The 27032-nt window shown below is 37.2% G+C and overlaps 1 protein-coding gene across 1 annotated transcript in view; it reads left to right on the forward strand.

Annotated features, from left to right (window-relative positions):
- The window catches only part of CHN1 (chimerin 1), a 161803-nt gene that overhangs the window by 24617 nt on the left and 110154 nt on the right, over positions 1 to 27032 (forward strand). Inside the window, exons 3-6 of the mRNA XM_059704022.1 lie at positions 16031 to 16069; positions 21161 to 21216; positions 23293 to 23324; positions 24902 to 25015. Of these exons, the coding sequence (XP_059560005.1) occupies positions 16031 to 16069; positions 21161 to 21216; positions 23293 to 23324; positions 24902 to 25015 (241 nt within the window). The remainder of the gene's footprint in view (positions 1 to 16030; positions 16070 to 21160; positions 21217 to 23292; positions 23325 to 24901; positions 25016 to 27032) is intronic.

Consider the following 27032-nt stretch of genomic DNA (forward strand, 5'->3'; position numbering starts at 1 on the left):
GTTCTGAATACTGTCTATGAAAATCTTACTAGTGATATCTACATTTCTTTCTATAGAAATTTCCTGAATATCAGGTACCTCAAGAATCAAGTTTAAAAAAACTTTTTTTTTTTTTTTTTTTGCTAATAACAACAGCTAATCCATTTGCTCATTGACTTCCCAAGGTCAGACTCAACAATTAGTAAGTTTTGGTAGACTCAGATTTCCAAACCTCCAGAGCCCACACTTGTGGCCACTGCCCTGCACAGCAAAGTGAGCAGCACAAAGTGAGGCAAGTCCTCCTGGTCAGCACTGAAACACACCAGCCAGGCAGCCATTATGTAATTCCTCTTCTTCCTCAGTACCCGGGGTGATCACTCAGGTATCTTTGTTCTTTTGCTTGTTTGATGTGTTCATAGAAATATCCCAGAACGTTGTTTCAGTCATTCGTTTTTCCAACCCCGATGGGTATGTTGCCATCCTCTGTTCCAGGTTTCAGCCCTTCCTAAGAAAGTTGTGTTTTGTGACTGGGCCTTGAGCAGCCTAAGTTGATCCTTGCTGTCGTGCAAGAAAACCACAGTGCTCTGTGCGATTTAAAACACGAGTAACTGTGTTTCATGTACATGTTTTCTGTTTTATGATCTAGCAAAGTGTTGAGTCACTGTACTTCCGTACACCATATGTTGAAGCACAGGCTGTGCAGGGAGGAGGCATATGATTAGACAGCAGCCCACTCAACTCTGAATACCAGTGAGCATAGTCGTCGTCCACCGTTCTCTTTCTGGCCTTCGACTCTCACTTTGATGACCTCATGTAGAAGAATTTGTGGCGCTGACCAGTGTGGCTGAGTGGATACAGCATTGGCCTGGGGACTAAAAGGTCCCAGGTTCGATTCCGGTCAAGGGCATCTACCTTGGTTGAGGGCACATCCCCAGTAGGGAGTGTGCAGGAGGCAGCAGAATGGATGTTTCTCTCTTATCGATGTTTCTAACTCTCTATCCCTCTCCCTTCCTCTCTGTAAAAAAATCAATAAAATATATTTTAAAAAAATAATAATTTGTGGGTGAGGAACGAAAGGGTTCCAAGGCAAAACATAGCATCAGGGTAATCCTGTATCATGAATGAAGCTATGAAAGCCCTCATGGTTTTCTTTTTATATTCACTGACATTTATGAAGGTAGAAGATTAGAGAAAGAAAATCTTTGTATACTAGGAACTGTTCAGGATCTTCATCCAAAATTTCCAGAATATGTTTATAAATTCATTTTTTCTCATTGCTGCAGATATTATACATAGTAAAGGGTTATATTTTTCTATTTCTGGTCTTCTGTACACATAGCTGAGTCAGAATTTTTCAAAACTTCTCTGTGATAGGGTTATTTCTCACAGTCTCAACATTGAACATATGACACACAGGAAAACACTAGCCTGCCTTTGTGGCCTCCTGCCCTTTTAATATAGTGAGACTGTGCCAAGGTTTCCCTTTACTTTCCTTGCCCTGATTCCCATTGTGTGTCTGAATATGGCTTTGCTAAAACTGTGACTACTGCTCTGCCGCCCACGTGGCCTGCGTTTTTCCTTCCTGATCCTAGATCACTCATTTTGTAATCATCCCTAAGTGATTCATGGTTTAGAGTAAGTGGAAAATTTCAAGATTGCAGGAAGTATATTTGCATATTCTAGCAGGAATTTTAACTTAGGAAAATTTGAAGTTGGGAAGGGATCACTGTCCTTGACCTTTGGGCATGGGAACCAGAAAATAGCCTAAACATTTCATTAAAGATTATACTCAAGCTTGAGCTGGAAACCAACAGTAGCAAAACAATTTTAATAGCATCATCAATGAGCCTCACCATAAGGATATCAGCTGGTTTCTACTATCCTTGGGTCTTAAAGCTGAATAGATATCTCAGGATTTTTGCCCATTTTTCAATCTAATAAAAGTTGTTCTTGAATAATTTGTCTGTGAAATAAACATCTACGTCCTGCACCTGAGAATTTGTCCTGGCCTCCTTCTGCTCGCACGAACCTCCTTAGAGTAGATGGTCTTTCTTCAATCCCCAGCTCATTTGGCTTTAGATGGGGTTGGACAAAAGTAGGTTTACAGTTGTTTGCATGGAAAAGAATACATTAATGAATAAATAATAATATAAGAATAAACTTGTGTGTTTCACATACTCACAACTGTAAACCTACTTTTGTCCACCCTGTATTGGCTCCTTATTGTTTTGACATTTTTAAATGTAGTCACCTGGCTTCGCACTTCTTTGCCTTGTTTCGAACCTACATGCTTTCGTTATATGTCAGTAGTGGTTAGGAGGGTAAGATTTGGAGTCAGTTGATTTCCACTCAAGTACTGCTGTGACTTTGAACACATGCCTTGATCTCTCTTAAGTACTAGTTTTCTCATCTGTAAAATGGTGATGGTAATAATAACAGCTTTTTAAGGGTGTTGTGAGGCATAAATGAAATAACTATAAAAACACTTAACAAGAGGCCAGCACATTGTAAGTGCTCAGTGCAACAGAATTTATTGCTGTCTACTAGTTATTGTTTTAGCTGGTGGTTCTCAAAGTTTTGAATCTCAGAACCTACTTACACTCTTAGACATTGGGAACCTAAGGAGAATATGTTTATGTGGGTTATATGTATTTAAAAATAAAATTAAATTATTAAAAAATTATCAGTTGGTTTAAAAATAACAATAATAAACCCATTACATGCTAGCATAAGTAAATTTTATGAAAATAACATTTTTACAGTAGTGAAGAGATTGGCATTTAAAACACATTTTTTATAAACTCTTTAATGTCCAGCTTAAAGAAGAAAATGCCTATCTTCAATCATATGTTATTATATGTTGCTCTGATTGGAGTATATGAAGAAAATCTGGCCTGCATGCTGATACGTAGTTGGAAAAGTGGAAAGTATTTTAATAATCTTTTCAAATAGTTGTGGATATTCTTTTTTTTTTTTTTTTTTTTTTTAATTTTATTTTTTTAATTAAATCTTTATTGTTCAGATTATTACATTTGTTCCTCTTTTTTTCCCCCCCATAACTCCCCTCCTCCCAGTTCCCGCCCCACCCTCCGCCCTCACTCCCCACCCACTGTCCTCATCCATAGGTGCACGATTTTTGTCCAGTCTCTTCCCGAATCTCCCACACCCCTTTCCCCCCCAAGAATAGTCAGTCCATTCCCTTTCTATGTCCCTGATTCTATTATAATCAACAGTTCATTCTGTTCATCAGATTATTTATTCACTTGATTCTTAGATTCACTTGTTGATAGATGCATATTTGTTGTTCATAATTTGTATCTTTACCTTTTTCTTCCTCTTCCTCTTCTTAAAGGATACCTTTCAGCATTTCATATAATCCTGGTTTGGTGGTGATGAACTCCTTTAGCTTTTCCTTATCTGTGAAGCTCTTTATCTGACCTTCAATTCTGAATGATAGCTTTGCTGGATAAAGTAATCTTGGTTGTAGGTTCTTGGTATTCATCACTTTGAATATTTCTTGCCACTCCCTTCTGGCCTGCAAAGTTTCTGTTGAGAAATCAGCTGACAGTCGTATGGGTATTCCCTTGTAGGTAACTGAGTTTCTTTCTCTTGCTGTTTTTAAGATTCTCTCTTTATCTTTTGCTCTTGGCATTTTAATTATGATGTGTCTTGGTGTGGTCCTCTTTGGATTCCTTTTGTTTGGGGTTCTCCGAGCTTCTTGGACCTGTAAGTCCATTTCTTTCACCAGGTGGGGGAAGTTTTCTGTCATTATTTCTTCAAATAGGTTTTCAATATTTTGCTCTCTCTCATCTTCTGGCACCCCTATAATTCTGATGTTGGTACGCTTGAAGCTGTCCCAGAGGCTCCTTACACTATCCTCGCATTTTTGGATTCTTTTTTCATTTTGCTTTTCCGGTTGGATGTTTTTTGCTTCCTCGCATTTCAAATCATTGACTTGATTCTTGCGCTCCTCTGGTCTGCTGTCGGGCGTCTGTATAATATTCGTTATTTCAGTCTGTGTGTGCTTAATTTCTAGTTGGTTCCCCAATATAAGATCGAGGGTCTTATTAGTTTTCGTGTAGAGCTCATTAAGTTTATCGGCAGCTTCTAAACAGTTCTTGAGAGACCTTAAAAGTGTGGTTCTGAACTCTATTTCTTCCATTGACAATTTTGTCCTGTTTCTTTGTCTCCGCATTTTGTTATGCTTCCTTGGTGCACCCCCTAGTGGTCTTTGTTCGCAGTCTTATAGATAAATCTTGATTGTTGTAGCTAATTCCAGGGAGGGTTTGACCTCCAGGCCAAGTGGCTATGAGAATCAGCTGTGTCAGCAGTGAGAGAACTTCTGTCCTCTAGGGAGGTGTTAATCTAGCCTTTGCCTGAGGCTATCCGGCAAATGCCTGTGTGCAGGGCTTGGGCGGGTCGGGTCGCACAGGATCAACAGGGTGGGCCGGAGAGAGCAGTTATGGCGGCTCTCAGTCCTGTCCCAAGGGGCTCTGCCTCTCTGAGTCCCAGCACCCGCTGCAAAGCTCGGAGAGAAAGCTGCACTCGCTCTGACCGAAGCCAGACAGTCCCGCTTCTCCCGTTTGAGTCTGGGTCCCTAAAGACTCGCCCGGATCTGGTGCTCAGAGTCTGCGACTCCCTCCCGATTGAAAACAACAGCCGCGCCCTCCGCCGCCAGCCCGCTCCGCGCACTCCGCACCTCAGAATTTGACTTCAGTACTGCGCCTCCTCTGAGTGTCCGTATGCGTTTCTCTTTCCTCCTAGTTGTAGGACTTCCACTCAGCCAGCGTTCCTGTGGTTCTGGGTGATGTCCCTTCCGTTTTTTGGTTTCACTTTTGAAGTAGTTGTTCAAAGCAGCAAACTCCGGCGTTAACCTATGCCGCCATCTTGGTTCTCTCTGTGGATATTCTTTGATGCTACATTAAAACTTGGTAAGTAGTGGTTTCTCACAGGTCAGTTGCAACGTTGACTCTGAAACCATATCAGAGGACATTTCGCACTACTATATTAAAATCCATTGGTCTGGCTTATACTTTGACTGGATCTTTTACCCATACATGATTTTGTACTGTCATGCATTTGTCATTTCAAAAATATTAATTTTTTGAGTTATGCAAATTTTCCAAATGTTAACACATTTCATTATACAACATATTAACAAATCACATTCTTTACTATTACTATCAATCTCATTGGAAATGTTCTTAAAGCTCATGGTGATGGATACAAGTTTCCCCAAATTCTAATTTTCACTTGAAAACTTGAATTTTATGACTGGCAATAATTACTATCAGTTATTTTCCTTGACATGATAAGCACACTTTGTTCATTTTCAAGAAAATATCTACTACATACCAAAGTCTGAATAGTTGGAGTTTGTCAGTCATTCTTTGGAGTGAAATCGTGTTTATAAAATTGCAGCTAGTCCCCTGACAGCTCCGTCTCACGCTTTTCCTCACATCACACTGCAGAATGCAGCAGATAGCCCAGCGGTTCTCAACCTGTGGGTCACGACCCCTTTGGGGATCGAACGACCCTTTCACAGGGGTCGCCTAAGACCATCGGAAAACACATATATAATTACATATTGTTTTTGTTAATTAATCATAATTAATTAATCACTATGCTTTAATTATGTTCAATTTGTAACAATGAAAATACATCCTGCATATCAGATGTTTACATTACGATTCATAACAGTAGCAAAATTACAGTTATGAAGTAGCAACGAAAATAATTTTATGGTTGGGGGTCACCACAACATAAGGAACTGTATTAAAGGGTCGCGGCATCAGGAAGGTTGAGAAGCACTGAGATAGCCTAATGCACACTTCCCATTTTGTCGCACTGAATATTAAAGAGGCATGTATTCAAGGGTAGGACTTGATGAAAAGAATACTTTTAAAACGGCTTCATCAAAGACATTCTAAGTGAAGTGGCGTTTTCCCTTTAAACCTTGAGTGCGTGATGGTGAAGAATATGATGACACTAATACAGTTGGTGCCACTGCATTGCTCTGTTCCGAAGCACCCGCAGGCTCCCCCACCACCACAGCTTTGCACCACCAGTGCAAACGTCAACACAGTGAAAAAGGCAAATGACTCCTTAGAATAATCATGGAAATAGTTTTGAACTTGTGGATCCTTGGAAAGAGTCTCAGGATCCACAGGCCACACAGTTGCCATTCTTGGCATTAAGGATGTAGCAGTGTGAAAAGCAGACAACAAAATCCCTGCCCTCATGAAGTTTACATTCTAGTGGGAAGAGACAAAATTAACAACATAAGTTGGTAAAATGTTAGTATTTTAGATAGTGACAAGTGCTAAAGAACAAAACTACAATAACAACTCATGAGAACAGAGGGAATATGAATTGTTAGGGAAGGCCTCACTGAAAAGGTGATTTTTAATTTAAATTTTTAACTACATTTGACATTCAATATTATATTTGTTTTAGGTTTACAGTGAAGTGGTAGACATATACTAGTATATAACGTATGAAGTGGCCCCTGCAATAAGTCTAGTATCCACTTGGCACCGTACAGTTATTATAATATTAGAGGCCTGGTGCACAAAATTTGTGCACGGGTAGAGTCCCTAGGTCTGGCTGGCGATCAGGGCCGATTGGGGCCTTCTGGCTGCCAGCTGGAGCCTCCCTTCCCCAGCTGCTGGCTGCCAGCCAGGGCCTTCCTTTGTTCTGCGCCGCCCCCTGGTGGTCAGTGCACATCATAGCGGTCGATCAAACTTGCGGTCTCCCGGTCGAACTCCTGAGGGGACACTTTGTACATTAGCCTTTTATATATATAGATTATTGACTATATTCTCTATGCTGTACTTTACATCCCTGTGACTATTTCATAATAACTAATTTGTACTTCTTAATCCCTTCACCTTTTTCACCCATTTCCCCAACCCCCCACCCGTCTGGTAAGGACTAGTTTGGAGAAAGTGACTTTTTTTTTTTTTAAATATACTGGGGTTTTAAAAAAATATATTTTATTGATTTCTTACAGAGAGGAAGGGAGAGGGATAGAGAGTTAGAAACATCGATGAGAGAAACATCGACCAGCTGCCTCCTGCACACTCCCCGCCGGGGATATGCCCGCAACCAAGGTACATGCTCTTGACCAGAATCGAACCTGGGACCCTTGAGTCTGCAGGCTGACGTTCTATCCACTGAGCCAAACCGGTTAGGGCGGAAAGTGACTTTTGAGTAAAGAACTGAAGGAGGGGAGGGAGCAATCACAGAGATACCTGGGGAAGAATATTCCAGTCCAAGGGAACAGCCAGGTGGAAGTGTTTCTCATTATTTGATGAATGGCAAGGAGATGGAAGAGACTGGAGACGAGTGGGTGAGTGGGAGAGAAGTAGGGGATGAGCTCCCCAGAGTGAGGACAGGTCATCTCAGGTCCTGTCGGTCAGCACTTCTGAAAAACCAGGTGCGTACACATCACCGAAGAACCTTTGACTGTGCAGATTCTGATTCTCAGATGGGAGTTTGGTCCTGCAATTTACATTTCTAACAAATTGCCAGTTGATGTCAATATTGTGGTCCCTTTTGAATAGCAATATTATAGGCAGTTGTAGAGTTTGGCTTTTATTCTGAGTGACACAGGGAGCCATTGGAGAGGATGTAGCAGAAGAGTGTCATGTTCTGACTTATGTTTGAACATGATAGGCCATAACTATTAATAGCATATTAGGTCTATAATTCCTTGTCCAAAACCCTGGGTAGCAGATGTGTGTTACAATTCAGAATATTTCAGATTTTAGAAAGGTAATATATTTCTCATATGTAGAGTATATTTTATAACACCCCAGTAGTCTGAGACATCACTCTAATCACACATTAATATTTCTGCAATGAAACAAATGAACAGTTACACTCTGGGATAAAGCGAGTCTGTAAACATTCTCACATTGGTTCAGGTGAGCTTTCTGCTATCAAATGAGTTATAAAGAATTTAAAAATACTTTCAGGTTTAGGTCAGACCAGATTTTGCTGCAAAATGAATTATAAAAGTACTTTCACTTTGTAAAGCATTTGGGTTTTAAAATTAAGGAAAGGTGGGCCTTCGTTACTATTATACTTGCAGTTAGCTGCTCCTCATGTCCCCAGACTGAAGTTCTTTCAGACAGATAAGCCCCTTACCATGTGCATTTTAGGCCTTGTCGAATGCAGCTGTCAGTGAGAGAGACCACAACCCCAGTTCTTTTGTGCCCTGGGCTCTGCTTTCAAAGGAGGAAAATAGGTACCTATCAATTTGGAACACAAGCTCTCATTTCCAGAGAGTTTTTGCATCTTGGCAGCCTATACTGTCATGTGTGCAGTCAAAGCACAGTTAATTAAAACATGCTGAGCATTTTGTTATACCTTGGGACAGTTAGCATGTGCTTAGAATTATCCAACTGTGCTCATTTGTGGTTGATACAGTATTACTTCTCTGACTCTGCTTTCTTCCCTACAGCTGTGAGCTGCCTTATTCCACATTTGGCTCCACATTTTGTAATCTAAAGCAAACTTCTCTGTGTTCTTCAGAATCCACTTTTGTTTTTAAGTGACGGATTGGTTTTCCCAGAAAAGTCCAGTTTAAAACAAGTGCTTTAGGAAATTATCATGCTAAGATGAAGAATGTTGTGATCTTTCCCATCTCAGTTATCTGTGATGTCAAAGTACAGTTATCCGCGGGGATTGGTTCCAGGATCCTCCCCGCTCCTGCAGATGCCAAAATCTGGGGATGCTCAATTTCCTTGTGTAAAATGGCATAAGATTTGCATATAACCTGTGCACATCCTCCCATATACTTTAAATCATCTCTAGATTATAATGTAACACAGTGTACATGCTATGTAAATAGTTGTTACACTGCATTGTTTAGGGAGTAATGACAAGAAAAAAGCCTGGACATGTTTAGTGCAGAGCAACTATCTTAGGCCTAACTACATAGTACATGTCAGCAGCAATAACATTTAAAAGATAGTCTAGATCCACAATTGGTTGAATCCACAGATGCAGAGCCCACAGATACACAGAGCCAATGATATTAGTAAAAGGAGCATTCTCTCTCTTTCCCCCAGAGAGTTTCATTTAAGAGTTAGTATATCCTATTTTCTAGGCATCTGTCCTTGCGATAAAGCTTGAAAACACTGATATAAGGCAAGACTTTAAAAGGTTGCTGTTTTCATGCTTGCTGACAAAATGGTATAAGTACTTTCATCATTGGGAAGTCCCAACTATTCTGTGAATATGTGTCAAAAATAATGTGCATTCTAATAAACATATTCTATTGCATGCTCCTAAGCCTGAGAATGTGGTGATAGATCCCTTTGCCAAGGGCAAGGATCCAAGTGAATCACTGCTACAAAACTGTGTGGATGTTTGGGAGATTCATGGGTTAGGAATAATTTCTCCCAGAGGATGAATAATAACAAGGAGAAAAACACTGTTTGCAACTTTTCCTTTAAGAAAAGAACAGGAGGTATGATATACACTCACTGTGTCTACTGAAGGAGGTGAGGGCACTGCTAACAACTGAGTTATAGTTTTTAGGTAACTGAGTAGGAAGATCCCCAATAAAAGTATTGTTTTAGTTGATTATTTTTCCAGAACTCACATTTGTAAAAAATAAAATTTCCATCTGGTTTCATATTTTATATCTATAACTTCAAGTGCTCTGGATGATAAAAAGTCTGAATTGCTGGATTTGGAAAAAGTGTCCATCAGATATGTTATTTTTTGTGTGTACGCGCCGGGGGAGGTCCTGATCAGCAGTGGCCGAGGCTGCTGGGGCCCGGAGAGCGAGGCGGGGCCTGACCGGCAACTTGACGTGGGCAGCGCTGCGCGATTTCAAATTGTACGCTCGACTCCTAGTAATACTATAAATATGTATGTATGGTGCCAGTTGGGTACTGGAAATATCAGAGAGAACATTTTGAAAAGTATATGATTGTCTAACCCCTATGCTGTACACCTGAGGCTAATACAAAATTATATTGAATGTAAACTACAATTAAGAAAATTAAAAAATATATTTTTTAAGAAAAGAAAAGAAAGAGTAGGTTGGAAAATGGCAACCCTTACCTTTGAATAGAGTTGAATGACCAAGTTCCTGTGTATAGCTTTTTGTTTCTAAGAGTACAGTGAAAAGATTTGAGTAAGCAGAAGGATTTTGTTTGTGTAGTCTGCTTGCTGGGTCTGCCAAGTTGGTTAAAGGAAACATTGCCTAGGTCTTTAATAAAGGCCAAGCTTGAGTTTTAAAAAGGAGAGGTTTCCAAGTTTGGTTCACGTTACATTTAGGAGGCTTTTTTGGTCCAAGCTGTGGGTCTGTGGCGAATAGTTGAGCACTGCATTTGCAAAATATTTGTTTTTGGAGATCTTTGAAGGAGTTACATGTGAGCACTGTAGATGCACAGCCTCAGAAGTTTTCCCATATACTAACCGTTCTGGGTCATTATTCTCCAAAGAATAAAAACAATTATCTTTGGTTTTAAAAATAGTTTATTTCTGTCAGAATTGTATCATGACACATCAGTTTTCAACTTGGAACAATTTTAAATGACTTTGTTTCATCCAAGGATGAATTTTACTGACCTGATTTGGCCATGACTTTGCAGAGTGAATTTTAATTATTTTAGTGAAATGCTTACTTTCCACGTTTGAATCATTTTCTAGGAAAGAAGTTTAGTCAGGATATGAGGCATCTAGAAACCTAGCAAAGCTGTTTTTAATTATTTCATCCTCACTTTAGCATTGTATATGTTATTATGAGCATTAGATTTTTTTTTTTTTTGCTGTGAATTTTTATTTTCCAAGAAATATATTTCTTTTAGAGTAAAAAGTCAGTTTGTTTTCTTTGTGACTCTTTCAAATATTAACAATAGTAATTGTTTGGTACTTATGAATTTTATGCTCTTGTTCTTTTAACGGATTACTCTGTAGTAAAATAGAGTTTTGTGGTCACAAGCATCTCATTATTTTGGCATGCCAGATTCGGTGCAGAAACAGAAAAGCAACAGATGGGGCTTAATCATTAATGCCTTGCATTTCCTGAGTAAAGCAGGACAGGGAAGCTCTTGGCAGTTGGTTGGAAGGTGCGTCTTCTTTTGAAGGGAAGAAATGCTCTTTCTGTCAGTAAGTGCCATTCTTTTTACTGAAATAAAAATGATTAATTTTCAAATCAGAGGCGATCTGAAACAAACATGCTGTAAAACATTGATCACATACTTTGTTAGTGTTCTGGGTCTAAACCACATTTAAAATATAACCTAGGCTTTTTTGAGAAAATCCGTCATAGTGTTAAAAAGTTATAAAAGCCTTTTTGGTTTTAGCCTAAAACAATAGCTTAAATGTAAGATTCTAGTCTTTTCTAGAATGAACTATTTATTTTTTTAAATGTAAAGTTAAGCAGGTTTAAACTGTACCAGAATATTGTTCTAAACCAAAAAAACTTTTAAGACATAACCATATAGTGATACACAAGACTATGAAAACAAGAAGCTGCTTTTGTTTTCAAAGGTCAGTCATTTTCAGTGACATCCATAGACAAACTGGGTGTAGACAGGTTCTAATTGGAGAGAGCAGGCATAAAATGTTTTAAGTTAATCTAAAAATTCAGAACATTAGGATATTTATACATACATTTAATCTTGTCAGTTAATAATTGAACACTTTGAGTACCTCCCAAATAGTCTTAATATTATAAATTAAATCATATACTAGCAAAGATATTATCCTAGGTATGTTTTATTAATGTTTTTAAAATTATTACCTAATGGTATAGATAAATATCTTGAGATTTTTAATATTTAAAGGAAAAATGAATGTCCTAAAAATATTAATATTTAGACATAAAATCAGCACAAAAAGAAATTATAGGCAAAAACTTTAACACCAAATCTTGCTTAAAATCTGTAACTTTGGGTTTATAAAAGCAAGAAAAATTAGAATCATTTTTTATAAAAACAAAATAGGTTAAAGTAAGATTCCTTTGACTCACAATTTTAGCAATTAACCAAAAGTGAGAGAAAATTTAAGAAACTGTTCTCTTTTCCATAATGAATGCTTGCCATTCAGCAGATTCGGTTAGAACAGGGAGAAGAGATAAATGAAGGGGGAATTCAAAGACTTTAGAACAAGCATGTCAAACTCAAAGGCTAACACGGGCCAAATAAATGAGGCATGTGGCCCGTGGGCCGCGAGTTTGACATGCTTGCTTTGGAAAAAGATGGTACTTTATGATGTGTACATTTGCCACAAAGTTGTAGTTGGTGTCTAAGCCCTCAGGCTGGAAATACGATTTCTCTGGTAGTCTATTCACTTTAAGAGCTAGTCAGAATAATTATAACTTCCTGTGGGGTTTAAGTGAGATTTTTCATGTTTCCTCTTCTTATACATAGTTAATATACACCAAGCATGTCAAACTCAAAGGCTAACATGGGCCAAATAAACGAGGCATGTAGCCCGCAGGCTGTGAGTTTGACCTGCTTGATGTACACCTTTTGTTTTTAATAGTTTTTTCTTCTTAGCACAAATATAATATATTCATTGTATAATTTTTAAAATCTGCATAGATATATAAGAAAAATATAGATGATACATAATTTAATCATCACAACAAATCTGTGTTGCTCCTGTTCCCATTTTAGAAATTTCTATTACATTTTATAAAGAAAGGTTCGTGTTCCTCTAAGAAAACCCTGTCTAGGACTAGATACGTAATTCCCCAGAGACAGGACTGTGTCCTTCTCACTCACTTCACCAAAGTCAAAGCAATCTGCAGGAGGCCCTCCGTGCTCATAGGAACAGGGTTTGCACAGAGTTTGCAAGGAGTTAGGGCCAATTACAGAGTTAGAGGGCCAGTCCCAAGACTTCCCTCACTTCTGACAGCAACTGCAAATTGGAGGGGTTTCCCCCAAAGCAGCTTCAGTTTTGATAATTTGCTAAAAGAACTCACAGAATTCACTAAACACTATTATACTGACAGTCATGACTTATTACAGGGAAAGGTTGCAGACTGAGACCAGCCAAAGGAAGAAGCATGTAAGGCAGGGTCCAGGAGAAGTACAAAACTTGAAGCCTTCCTTGTTCTTTCTCCATGAAGTCAGGTGCATATTCTGACTACACGGATGTGTGACAATACTCATGGAGTATTTTATCTTTTTAAAATTAAATTTATTGGGGTGACATTGATTAATAAATTTATATAAGTTTCAGGGTAAAAACTATGAAGGGATTAAGCAAAAAAATCCTTATAGACAAACAATAGTATGGTGATTATCAGAGGGAAAGGGCTGTGGGGGGAGGTAGGAGAAGGTAAAGGGGAGATGAATGGTGATGGAAGGAGACTTAACGTGGGGTGGTGAGCACACAAGGCAATATACAGATGATGTTATAGAATCGTACACATGGAGTATTTCAAACCATCGAAGCTCTCCCAAGCCTTGAGTTCAGAGTTTTTATTGGGACTTTATTATGTATTCATGGTTGATTGATTGCCCAAGTCGACTGGTACCATGTGATACAAAGCCCCACTGGTTGCTCTCTGGCTAGCGTGAGGCGCACAGGCAAATAAAATGACCTCTTAGGAGCTGAGGGTAAAACCAGACTTCTTGGGGTAAGGCGAAATTCTTTACTCCAGCCCCAGCCTGGTCGAGTGCCCTTCCCATTCCTGGCCACGCATGGTGTCTTCTACATGGTGGGTTAGGAGGTACCTGGTCACTGCAGCTTATACTGTTTGGACTCTAGAAAGGAAGCTGAGACGCACATGGAATATGGACAATTGCCAAGGGAGTGAATGTGCATTCTGTTAATCCCTGAACCAGTTTAGGATAGCGTTCATGTCACGAGTGAAATCATAAAATGACTTGAATGCTCACATACAATTTTTTAGTATTAAAAATATATAATTGATTTTAATAAAATTTACTTAAGACAAATCTCAATATAATGAAACCCCCAAAGACACACACACACACACACATACACACACACACACTCTGCATTAAGGCCATATTTCATCCTAACTTTAGGTCATTACTAAGCAGATTTACCTGAGGTGGCAGTTTTCTTAAATAATTGCTCCTTTATATGTAGTTAATCCTCATTATTCATGCTTCTGTATTTGCAAATTTGCTAGCTTTTATTTGTAATTCTTAGATAAACACCTGTGACATTTTTGTGTTTATTTGCCAGTGATCGCATAGTGGCAAAATATTTGAGTTGCATCATCTGCATATTCCCAGCTGAGGTCAAACAAGGTGGCCCTCTCTGCCTTCTTTGTTTTAACTCTTACACTGTAAACAAGTGTCCTCTTCATAGTCTATTTAATGTAACATTTTTTGCATTTTATGGTTTTTTTAATTGGTGATTTTGCTGTTCAAAATGGTCCCCAAGCATAGTGCTGTCTGTGATGTATCATATGGAGAAAACACACGTGTCAGATAAGCTTCATTGAGGCATGAGTTATAGCATTGGCTGTGAGTTCAGTGTTAATCAACAGTATATACTAAAAATATATATATATTTAAAATATATTTTTTATTGATTTCAGAGAGGAAGGGAGAGAGAGAGAGAGAGAGAGAGAGAAACATCAGTGATGAGAGAGAATCACTGATCGGCTGCCTCTTGCATGCCCCCTTCTGGGGATCGAGCCCGCAACCTGGGCATGTGCCCCTGACTGGAATTGAACCTGAGACCTTTCAGTCCTCAGGCCAATGCTCTATCTTCTGAGCCAAACCAGCTAGGGCACTTAATATATATTTTTTAAATGGAAACACACAGAATATGAAGTAATATATTGTTTGGTTGATGAAAATATGGCCAGAGGCATGCAGGAACCTGACCTTATGTTTCTCCTAGGAGCAGTGGTTCAGTATTTAGGCATTCAGTGCCTGAGGTGACTTTATAGAATATAACTACTGTGAATAATAAGAGTCAACTGCATTTGCTGCATTACTTTATTCCTTATTCATTTATTCAAGTAATATTTTATTTGTTCTCTAAGAATACATATTTGAACACTTCTACTGGGTGCCAAGCAACTTCTACATGACTTAACTTTCCCTTTTGTGTTCTTATGCCCAGTATTAGTAGTCTTGCTGTAGTCCAGTGACTCCAAGTATTTGTGTGGTTTATAATTGCACATCATACCTGAAGTGTCAGATTGCATTTAAAGATTGGGAGTTAGGGGCTGAATGTTTTGAGACTATGAACATTTTTACTTTAGCTACATATGCTAGATTCAGACTTCTCAAGAAACTTTTTAGGAATTGTCTTGCCTTCTTAAAGATGAGATTTTTTAGCATGAAATTTCTTAATGGGTTCATGTCAGATGCTAGCAGAGCCACACCTTCCCACACCAAAATGCTGCTACTGGGGCTTGCAGGCAGAACGTATGACCGGCAGTATTATTCCTCAGTGATGCTTTACTGATGAGAAGCCAGACCAAACTTATTCCCCTTCTCCTTCTCTGAGTCCCCCATCTCTCCCACATATTTGTATTTGCATCTCTTTCTACTGCCTCTTCACACCGTCTCCTACATCTGTACTCAAACAGAGGGAGGGGAAATGGACTTGAAGAGCAGATGTTCACCTTATGGTCTTTGTGGCTCCCTGGATACATTCTCTTCCATTGAAGTGTTTCTCATTTCCTGGCTTTGATTGTTCAGGATGTATGAGGACTAAGATCTGTACCTGACTGCTCTTCTCTCCTGATGTTAGGAAAACCAGTTATACTGGAATCCTCCAAAGGTGATGGGGGGATATATGGAAGTACAGTTCTGACTACCTGTAAGAAATAAGTGCCAGCAGTAAAAATCTTGATATTTTTGTGGTAAGTAGTTAAATAAGTATAGTGACTTTCTTTGAACATCTTTGAAACTGTACTCCAAGAAAATGAGGACCAAGACTAAAAAAAAACACCTTTGAATATGCCTAGCAGAATGTGTAGGACAAATAGGCCTCAACAAATATATATTAAATAAATTAATGATTAAAATATTTCATTTAAAATATAAATGTTTGGTAATATTAATTTGATGTTTATTCTTTTCAGATACAGATGAATATAGACCTCCTGTTTGGAAATCTTACTGTAAGTATGCTAATAATTTTAAATTGGGTGGATTATAGTGCTTTATAAGTAATATAAAAATACTAGGATCATTAGATATGAAGTCATTCCATTTTGTACCTGTTATTGAAAAATTAATTCACAACAGGATTTTGGAATAGCACAAGTAATTGTGGGGAAATAGGAGTGTTTCTACAGCCTGTACATGGTTTGCACGTGTGGAACGCATCTCATCCTTCGGAGCCTGCACAGAATTCCATATCATGGAACTGAGACTGCTTGTTGACAATGGCTAATAAACTAATGCAAGGAGAAGCTAGCTAAGAATTCATGCCGTTTAAGTATTTATTCTCAGATTTTGATTCTTTAGAGGAAGAAGGACTCTATTAATGATATTAAATCAGGAAGCTATCTTGACAAAAAGAATGGATAAAAAGTGGCAAAAGAAAAGCAGTCTTTCTTTTTCTTCTTTTAGAAATTGTCTTCCCCAAAATAAAAGAGGGGCATTTGAGTTCTGTACTGCTCTCTAAACTTTGCATTAGAATAAAAATTTCTTCAAGGCTAGGTTCTTAGTCTTTTATTTTCTCTTATTTCCTAGAAAATACTGTTTCATCAAGTAAAAGTTGAAATATATTTAACCTTATTTCTACTTTTTAAAAAGTAGAAATAAGGTTAAATATAATCAACGTAGTTTTTAAAAAATTCATGAATGCACTATTGCAAAAACCAGTACTATAAGCTTTTGTTTATTGTCAGTAGAGTTGAATAAGCAGCCTAAGAAACCTTTCCTTTAAATATAGATTATTAACATCTTGTCGATGTTGAGTTATTCTAACTTTTGATATTGGTATATTTCTGAAATTTGCTGACTGTGAAGGAGCAGCAATTCAGTTTCTTATTGGTTTTATATTCCCAGAACAATGGAGAGTTTTATTTTAATAGGTTGTTACTTTGGGCTAATTATAGTAAGCATAATATGAACAATTTCTGAAATATTGCCATACATGCATTTTCCCTTACCCCTGCTGGTGTCTTTGGTTTCTGGAGAGTGTAGAATGTATAAAAATGACTAATGTTCTTTAATCTCCTAAAGATTTTGTCTCATAATCTCATTGGCAGAAACCTATTTAAAATTATTTTCTGCATTTTTTGTTTTTCAGTTTATCTTTGTTTCCTTCTTTTGACTTGTGCCTTACACATTTTTTTATGTAAGAGCATTTATGTAGCCTCGGACTGGTATTGAATCATGGTGGTGATTTTGTTCCCCCTAAAGAATTTTGACTACTATATGTAGTATATGCACTGTGTATTTTTTTCTATCTTCTTATGTCCTACCATAGCTACCATTTGTCTTTAAAAATGGCATATTTCTTTTTTGGGGGTAAGAATACTGCTACTGAATTTTACAGGTTTTTTTTTTTTAGTGACTTCAATGCCTGGGCTTCCCCCTCCATCATTTTAATAGTAGAAAAAGGGAAGAAATTATTAGAGTAGACTTTATCTCCTGGCCATCAAATGAAGAAACTTCATTCCACTTCAAGGAAATGTTATGAATAAACTGTGTTAAAGCCAAGTGGAAAAGACCATTTTAAAAATAGGTCAGACATATATCTATCTATCTATCTATCTATCTATCTTGGTTAGAGTTGATAATTGACAATAAATTCCACGACAGTATTCGGCACTGACAAACCATAATGCATTCATCATTTGGGGTGTGAATTAAATTTTTGTAATTAAAAAAATTCTCAAAATGTTAATAAAATCTAAATGGATTAGATTTTTAAAAAATGAGTTATGTCAGTCAATGTTAGCAAAACAAACTATTCAAAGTGTTCTGGTGGTTAAGTTCTAGTCTGTATTACCTTTGTAAAACCAAAGGGTTCAGTTAAATCTTAATGTCAGAAGTTGCAACTTGTTTTTTGTTTTTTTTACTTTCTGTCTTTAGCACGATGGGGTTTGTATAGCTTTTCATAGTGAGATTCTCTAAGAAACATTTTTACTGTGATTTTGTAAGAAACTTATTTTACCTATGCCTGTTCCACTTCCCAGTGTGGTTTAGTTAAGCTTGTGGAAATGTAATTTTAAAGCCTTACAAATACAAACCAATGGGAAAATAGAATTAGCAAGAAGTCTAAGTTGATGATTCTCCTTAAAAAAATACAGTTTTATTGCTTATTGATAGGTATTGCTTGAATTAAACCAGGGACCTAACATGCAAAAAATGGGGCAAGCGAGCCAAGTGGGGGCTGTGAGAAAGTAGAGCACGAACGGCCTGTCTGTAGCGAGAGGCCCGTCGTTAGCGTTCCTTGACTGTGGTCATTCACCCAAAACTCTAAAGAGAAGCTGGAATTCTCTTTTGCTTTATTGTTGGAGTTAAAGCTCTTAATTTTTAAGTGTTAAAAATAAATTTAAACCAGACGCATGTGAACTGATTTTGACTTCAAGTTACCAACTTGTGATCTTGGAACTTCATTAAAAATGTATTGCTTCTAGGTATTGAGAAATTCACTAGTAAGTATTTAAGCATTGAAGTTCTAGGTGATTAAAAAATGTTAAGTACTTTAATCATGTATCTCCTCATTTAATAATTTAGCTATTAATTTTTGGTGAGTCAGTTAATGATTATACAATTTAAATTTCAGCTGATTCCAGTTTAAATTACCCCAAAATTTTAAATTTAAAAGGGCCTGAATTAGTCTTTATTACTGTGTACAGTTTTTAAGTGCTTCTTTTGACACGTATCTCCTGAATTCAAATTCATGTTATATTCAGTTATACAGTATCCAAATAAATAACATATTTATTTAAAATGAGTCTTAAGGATAGACTAACCATAGGTAGCAAATGAGGAGGTATTTGTCTAAAACTTGCTTTTCTCCATGAATGGAGCTAATACCCTTTAAAACTAATAAAAACGAAGGTTGAAATTCTAACGTGGCAATATTGTCACCCCTGTTTTTTCATACTGGCTCATGTTAATGCTTGGTTACTGAATAGGTAAATATTACCAGTGATAACCAGATGCTACAGTATTCGTTTGTTGAGTTAAAAATCAATGCTTTACTTTGTCCTTCTTGACTACTGTTCAAGTCTCATAATTGAGTTTTCATAGGTGGCAGTACTTTCCAAAGCATTTTTTTTTTTTACAAAGGAAAACAACTGATCTTTTGAGAATTACTGATCAAAACAGAACTGTGAACTGAATTTTCACATCTAAGAGTTATAGTTACCAATATGGAGGAACGGGCCTGAAGAGTCCTCCCTCTTTGGCCAATCATGTTTTGGCTTCTCTCAGGAGGATGGCGAGTTAGAAGAATATCTGGGTGATACGCATGTACACTTCTATCAGGGCCAGACAGGTTTGGCTCCAGTGCTCTTTCTTCCCTTCCCCACCTCAGAATTCCTCCCTTCATATCATCTTTTTAACCCATAAAAATTTATTCACAGGAGTATTTTTGAAGAACGAGCTCACACAGTGAAATATGGGCATCCCAAACTGTTTTAAGGTGCTGTCTTTCTTAGGGATTTTTGCAACCAGGAGGAAAAGGCACAAGAATACATTTCTATGCATAGAATTTCAGTCATTACTAATGAGGAAGGGCTTTGTTTATGTTTTGATTTTTAAACAGTAAAACTGTGTCTTCTCTGTGCCTTTTCAGTGATAGCATTACCGTGGTCTGTTTGGGTGATGAACTCAAGATGCATTCTGGTGATCAAACAGTACTCCAAAGAAGTTTTGGTATTACTGTCAGTCTCCTACAGACAGTCATAACTAATCTCTGTTGAGTGTTTACTTTGTGCCAAGGACTGTTTTGTCTAACATGTAGTAAGTTATTTAATCCTTTCAGTGTTCTGTGAAGTAGGAACTATTTTTATCCCCTTTTACAAATGAGGAAAACTGAAGCACAATATGCAGTGTTAGTGGCAGAGCCCAGTGTTCAGACAACCCCCGGATGGCCTGGTCCAGGAGTTCACATTCTTAGACACAATGTTATATCGCCTTCACATAGCAATACAGGACAGTGGTATGTGTCTGTTCTCAGTATATATATTGTATGTAATAGACACACATACATACATGTAGTCTAATCATATGCGTGTGTATATATAGTCTAATTGTATATACTTATATATGTTTCTGTATATGAATCAATTCAATCAGAGGTGAAGCCTATATAATTGAAATCTGAGTCTTTACTATCTGACAATACCAGATGTCTGAGTAGTGTAATGTTATGGTGACAAAATCTGTATGTATTTAAATACAACATTAACTTAAATTCAGTTGAATATGATTATATATGTTGAAATCGAAAATAAATTCCTTTCAAGCGATAAATTTAAACATACATAAACACACGTTCTCTAATAACCACACGTTCTATTCATTCTTTTTTTTTTTATTTCAAATAAAAAAAGCCAAGACAGTCTAGATCATGGTATTGGTATAATTTTCACTGATCCATCTTTAAATACTCTTAAAATTATTCTCTCTTTGGCAAATTATTTCAGTGCCCGATTTATTTATTTATTTATTTATTTATTTATTTATTTATTTGCTTCATTTGCCCAAATTGAATAAGTGGCAGTAACTTTGGCTCAGAAATTTTGTTTAAATGGAGATTATAAAAAAATAAAATTTTTAAAAAAAATATGGGAGATTATATTTGAAGAGAGAGGTTTGCATAAAAATAGGAGAAAAATGGCATATCTCGCCTTTAAATTCTAGTTTTAGTTTCAAGTTTGATATTTAATAATGTACTTAAAAATACATAACCATTATTGGTTTGTATCAGAGAAAAGCTTTAAATAATTCAGCCACACACACCAAAAAAAAAAATGGGGAAAATAAATGATTCAGATTATGGAGAACAGACCCAGATATCCAGTACTGATTTGTTACAAGGCAGAAAGACAATTTTGTGTTTTTATTTGTGTTTGTTCCTGAGCTTTCCCTAAATTCAGTCAGGTTTACTTTATTTGCTTTGTTCATAAAAAGTAGGACTGCACCACAGTTTACTTGTGAACATAAAAAAGCAGTTTGTGATTCCTAAAATATTCAGAAGTTCTACATAAGAGAAATAACGTCTTTCACTTTCTTCCTTGTAGTGTACCAGCTGCAACAGGAGGCTCCCCACCCTAGAAGAGTCACCTGCACTAATGAGGTGGGTGTAATGAAACTGTTACAATGAAATGTTTTTCATTTATTTGTTTCCCAGACTTTGACCTTCTTCATCGGCTTGGTTATTTGTGGGATTAACCATTTACAGTAGTTGGCACCATAGCATTGCAACTTGAATGCATTTTTCTTAACATTCTTTTCACTTGAAGTAACTGTCACTGTTTAAGGGACGGTCTGGGAACACAGTATAGAATATGACAGTATAGTTTTCAGTGATGTTAATCTTTTTTGTTCCTACATTCTTCTTCCACTGTTTGTTTTATTCTTTGCTTTGAAAACAGTTTGAAGGCATTATGGAAGTATTATTAATTTTTCCATTAAAAAGATGTAAGTCATGATGTAAAAAATAAGCAAAGACATAGTTCACACAAAAAACAGGACATATGACAATATATAGGAAAAGATGTTCAATTTCATTAATAATAAAAATACAAATTAAAATACAGAGACCATTGTCGCCTTTCAGAATAGCAGAAGTTCAAAAGCTTAGAGCAGTGGTTCTCAACCTTCTGGCCCTTTAAATACAATTACTCATGTTGTGACCCAACCATAAAATTATTTTCGTTGCTACTTCATAACTGTAATGTTGCTACTGTTATGAATCGTAATGTAAATATCTGATATGCAGGATGGTCTTAGGCGACCCCTGTGAAAGGGTCGTTTGACCGCCAAAGGGGTCGCGACCCACAGGTTGAGAACCGCTGGCTTAGAGTATACTTGGTAAGCATGTAAGGACACAGACACTTATATATTGCTGATGGGAATGTGCCATGCTACAATTCTATGAGAATTTTGTAATGTCTAACAAAACAAACTTCACTTAACCTTTGAACTAGTCCAAGTTATAGGGATTTACCCTGATGAATTACCTATACAAATATGGAATTAACATATGCTAAAGTTTTTAGTGTAGGACTGTTTGTAGTAGAGTATTAGAAAAAAACCCTAAATGTCTATAAGGAAGATTTCTATGAGATGATATGAAATGATATAAAATGCATATACAGTATAGTAAGTATGGTTCCTTTTTAGTAATAAAGAAAATAACTCTGCCTGCGTTGCTCAATGGTTGTGCATCAACCTATGAACCAGGAGGTCACAGTTCAATTCCCAGTCAGAGCATATGCCTGGGTAGCAGGCTTGATCTCCAGTGGGACATGCAGGAGGCAGCCAATCAATGATTCTCTCTCATCACTCTAGTTTCTATATCTCCCTCTCTCTCCCTCTCTGAAATCAATAAAAGAAAAGAAAAAAGTAAAGGTTATTTTTGCAAAAGAGAAACACAGAAAGGATTAGCAAGAGATTGGTAAAATGTTTTCCATAAGGAGTGGCCGAGGAGCAGTGTTGAGGGTGTAGGGATGGGAGTGAGACTTCTCTGAGGACATGTTTTTATATAGCTGTGACTTTTGAACTATGCAAATGTTTCACATATTCAAGCAACAGATTTAAATAAAAATGGTAAAATGATCAGAACTGAACGAACATACAGTAAATGAACCTACGCTTCCAGAACATTTCTTAAATGAACCAGGCAAACACTCTTTTTCAGTCTACCCCGGTAAAAATTCCTTAGGATCTTTTCTGCTGGGCCTTTCTCTATCTCATAGCCAGCACAAGCTGCCATGAAAAGCTAGGGAAGATTAGCTGGTGAGGTTATGGCCCCAGTGGGAGAACAAAGGGGCAAGATTATGTGGAGATGTTAACAGCAGGGGGAATGTGGAGTAACCAGGAAGGAAAGTCACAGTCTCTTCTGACATATTGTGGCATTAAGGTCTTAGATGTTTTATTTTACTTTATTTTACTTTTTGGATATAAATATTTTTCAGATTTTTAAAGTCCTAGAAATAAAAGATAATTTAGTTCAACTCTTTTTACATACAAAGTGTTTTGTAGATAAGAAACAGGACTGAGAGTCAGTTAGTCTGCTGGTAGAACTGGAACTCCAGATTCTGATTTTTCTTTTTCTTAATATTTGCTTTAATTTGTCACTTACACAAAATGTTGAGTAATGTTTTGAACATTTGCATTATCACAAATATCTTTTTTATTTTTCCAATAGGTAGAAAACAGACCAAAGTATTATGGAAGAGAGTAAGTATAGATTATCAGAAAACATTTTATAGATTGGAATATGTAAGAGAGATGGTTAAATGGGTGCTTTTAGTAAAAATGAAGGAGGTATTCAAGTTTGGATGAGTGAAATTATTTTTCTGATTATAAATGTAATTATTCTAATTGGTGAAGAAAGTAGCATGGGGAAATGTATGCAAGAATGTTAAAATAAAGCCATGTAAGTAAATAAATAGTTCTAGATGTATACGAGGGAAACATTTATATTTGTGTGTACTGTATATATTAAGCATATAGATATATACACACGTGTGTGTTGGGATATGGGTTGTTTAGTCTATATTTATACTTTTCTTTTAAATTTTTTTCTAAAATTTCTATAAGTAAATATATGCCACCTAGAAATAACTGTTGGCAGTTTGAAGTTATTACCTTCTAAAGATCTAGTTTTCTAATTGATATTACAAAATGGAGATATACTTACAATTTTGTAGCCTGATTTTTTCATTTAATATTAATAATGAACATTTTTCTATTTTATGAAAAATGTTATAAATCAGGCAGTCAGACATCCCTCTTGCAATCTGGGACAGCTGGCTCCTAACCGCTCACCTGCCTGCCTGCCTCACTGCCCCTAACCTCTCTGCTGACTGTCGGTTTAGGCCCACTCCTTGTGGGATACCCCCCAAGGGGTCCCCGATTGGAGAGGGTGCAGGCTAGGCTGAGGGACACTAGGTAAAATATATTATTACAAATTATTCCAAAATCAAATTGTTGTTTTGTTTTACTAGTAAAAACTGCAAAGTTTTAGTGCAGCAATAACTCAGTTCTATTATTTTGAGTTACTAAAAGGACATAATGTATGTTCTTTGTAATTTGTAAATCCCATACAAATGTAAGGTGATTTTATATTTTTAATATTAATCATCAGTCACCATTGGCATATTTTTCTTCTTCAGTGTTTTAGCTCTGAGTGTTATAGATGAATATGTGTTTGTGTAAAGAGTGTGTTTATTCTTCTTCCTCCTTTTTTCTCTGTTAATCAAAAATAGGTTCTAGCAGGGAGTGAAAGCAAGTATTACAGTCCATTGCTTTTGGCTTGAGAACCAGTGATGCAGATTATACACATTATTGGACAATCATGCCAATTAAGGGCAACCCAGGGTCCTGGAAGATTGCCAACACAGACTCTGAGCCAAAATTTTGAGAAATGTTATTAGTTTGAAGAAAGGAAATGGGACACATTTCTGTATATTTTTCATCATGTCCATATGGTCAGACCGGCTACATAAGAAGGGCATGTTTTCTCAAGAGAGGTGGTTGGTCTTCCTTTGGATGGATGTGGATTTTGATTTTGGGATTGTTAAATGGATTGGGTAGCGACTTTGGTTCTGTTTTTATCACCACAGAGAAGCTGGCCAGGGGCCAGGCCCAGGGAAACACAAGCATAGTTAAACTCGGTTGAGTTTATAATCCCCTTTGATTTGATGGCAGGACTTGGTCTAGAAAACAACAGGGAAAGGTGGGGGTTTTGTTTTGTCTTGTTTCATGGAGAAAGGTGGAAGACACGCAGTTTCTGAATTGGCTTTGTTTCTCAGGTTCCACGGCAGGATCTCCCGGGAAGCCGCCGACCAGCTCCTGAGTGTGGCTGAGGGGAGCTACCTCATCCGGGAGAGCCAGCGCCAGCCAGGAACCTACACTTTGGCTTTAAGGTTGGTCGAGGACCTGTAATTATAACTACGCTTCATTTAAAGCCCTCTTAATAGAAGGCTTTAAATTTTAAAAGCATCCAGCACGTAATTGAATTGGTTCTTGTTTTCTTGGGACCTAATTACCATTTTAATAGCTTTGAGGCCCTTAAAAAATTCCTCATGAATGGTAGCACTCACTAATTAAGGATTGAAGAACTTTTAAAGCATTTTTATTATAGCTCTACCTTTCTTGCATTTCATCGTGGGTTCTCTCCCATCTGTCCTGCTGTGTCAGCTCCTTCTATTTCTTGAATGAGAAAAGGAACTTAGAGAAAAGGTCTTTGTAACTCATAAAATTAAAGCCAGTGTCATTTCTCTTAGCTTGGCTTTTGGCTGAAGCAGATTTTCTTGGGAGCTCTTGGCTCTTTCCTATCAGCTGAACTTTTTCAGCGTTTCAGCTGTTCTTAGCTTACAGTACTATGCCCAGAAACAAACATTTCCATTAACTCTGCAACACAGGGTTATAATATAATAGCATGCTTATCATTTGGGTTTACCTCATGCCAGGACTCTAACCTCATTTCATCTTCACAACTCCAGGATTTATGGGTTGTTACCTTCTCCACTTTACATATAAGGAAACAGAGGAGCTAGAGGCTGAGGAACTTGGCCAAGGTCATACATTTAATAATTCATGTAGCTGCTATTTGAACCCATACAGTCTGGCTTCTGCGCCTGTTCTGTTAATCTAGTCTACATTGCTGCCTCTATAAAGGCCTGGAATAATTATTCATTGTCTTTGTCCATTCCTCGTTTATTCATCCATTCTCTGGAAAAGCCTTAAAAAAAGAAACTTTCTGCCCTGGCTCAGTGGTTGGAGCATTGGCCCAAGCACCAAAGGGAACATAGAAATTGCGGGTTTACCGCCGCGCCCCCCCCCCACCCCCCCCGGCCAGGGAATGTGCAGGAAGCAACTGATCTATGTGTCTCTCACATCAATATTTCTCTCTGTCTTCCTCCTCTTCCCTCCTTTACTCCCTCCCTTCCGGACTCTCTGAAAAGCAATGGAAAAAAATATCCTCTGGTGAGGATTAAAAATAAAAATATAAAAAAGGAAACTTTCTAAGAAAGAGGTCAAAGAAATGAAGTTTCTTTCCATGGCCACAAAGAGAGAATAGAAAGGTTATGTTATTGCTCAGGACTCTAATATGACCGTGTCTAACTTAGTCACTTATGCCTGTGTGAGTGATCAGGGATTACTCTTATTCCCACCCATCAGATTTAATATTAATCTTTTTAACAAAAAGAATGATAAAATTCAGTATTATTTCATACTGAATGCTGAATTAATTGCATACTTGGAAAACTGAGCTTGTTATAGGATTTCATGGAAATTTGCTTTTGATGACAAATGATAAAGTGTAAGTCCCCATTAATTATTTAATTATATTGTTTTTGGGGTTTAGATTATGGCATACAGGGGGAGAAATCTGGGCTGGGAATTCAAAAACCTATTTGTTTTGCCACTGAATGAACTAGAAGACTGACATGGGGCCAACTACAGAATCCTTAGAGTTAGTTTCTTCATCTTTCTGCTCCTAACATTTTATGATTTTAGGATTCTGTAATATCACATTTCCAAAAAGTTTGGTCGTCTGAGTATGTGAGGTCAATAAGCCTTGATGTAAAGGCTAGTGGATCTGAATAAGGAAGAAGGAGGTACAGTGAGAGCAGACGTAGAAATCTCCCCTTTGTTGCTGCCTTCTTACCTTCCCCCGAGATCACATAGTAAGTTACAAAACTGGAATTTGAACTCAGTTTTGCCTCATTGCAAAGTTTCTATATCTTCCGTTATGCTGTATTGCCTCTCAGAACATGTTATCAAGCAGTTTTCACTTAATGACACCAGCAGACACTGAAGGGCCAAGGATTTAGTTTGGAAAAAAGTAGCACCCAAACCTTCCAAGCTCTTCCTCATTTCCTCTCCTTCACTCTCTCTCATGCTATGTATGCCTCTGTTATCTAATAATGAGGAGGA

Source organism: Myotis daubentonii, chromosome 7 (assembly GCF_963259705.1).
Source record: "Myotis daubentonii chromosome 7, mMyoDau2.1, whole genome shotgun sequence".
NCBI classification, from domain to species: Eukaryota; Metazoa; Chordata; class Mammalia; order Chiroptera; family Vespertilionidae; genus Myotis; species Myotis daubentonii.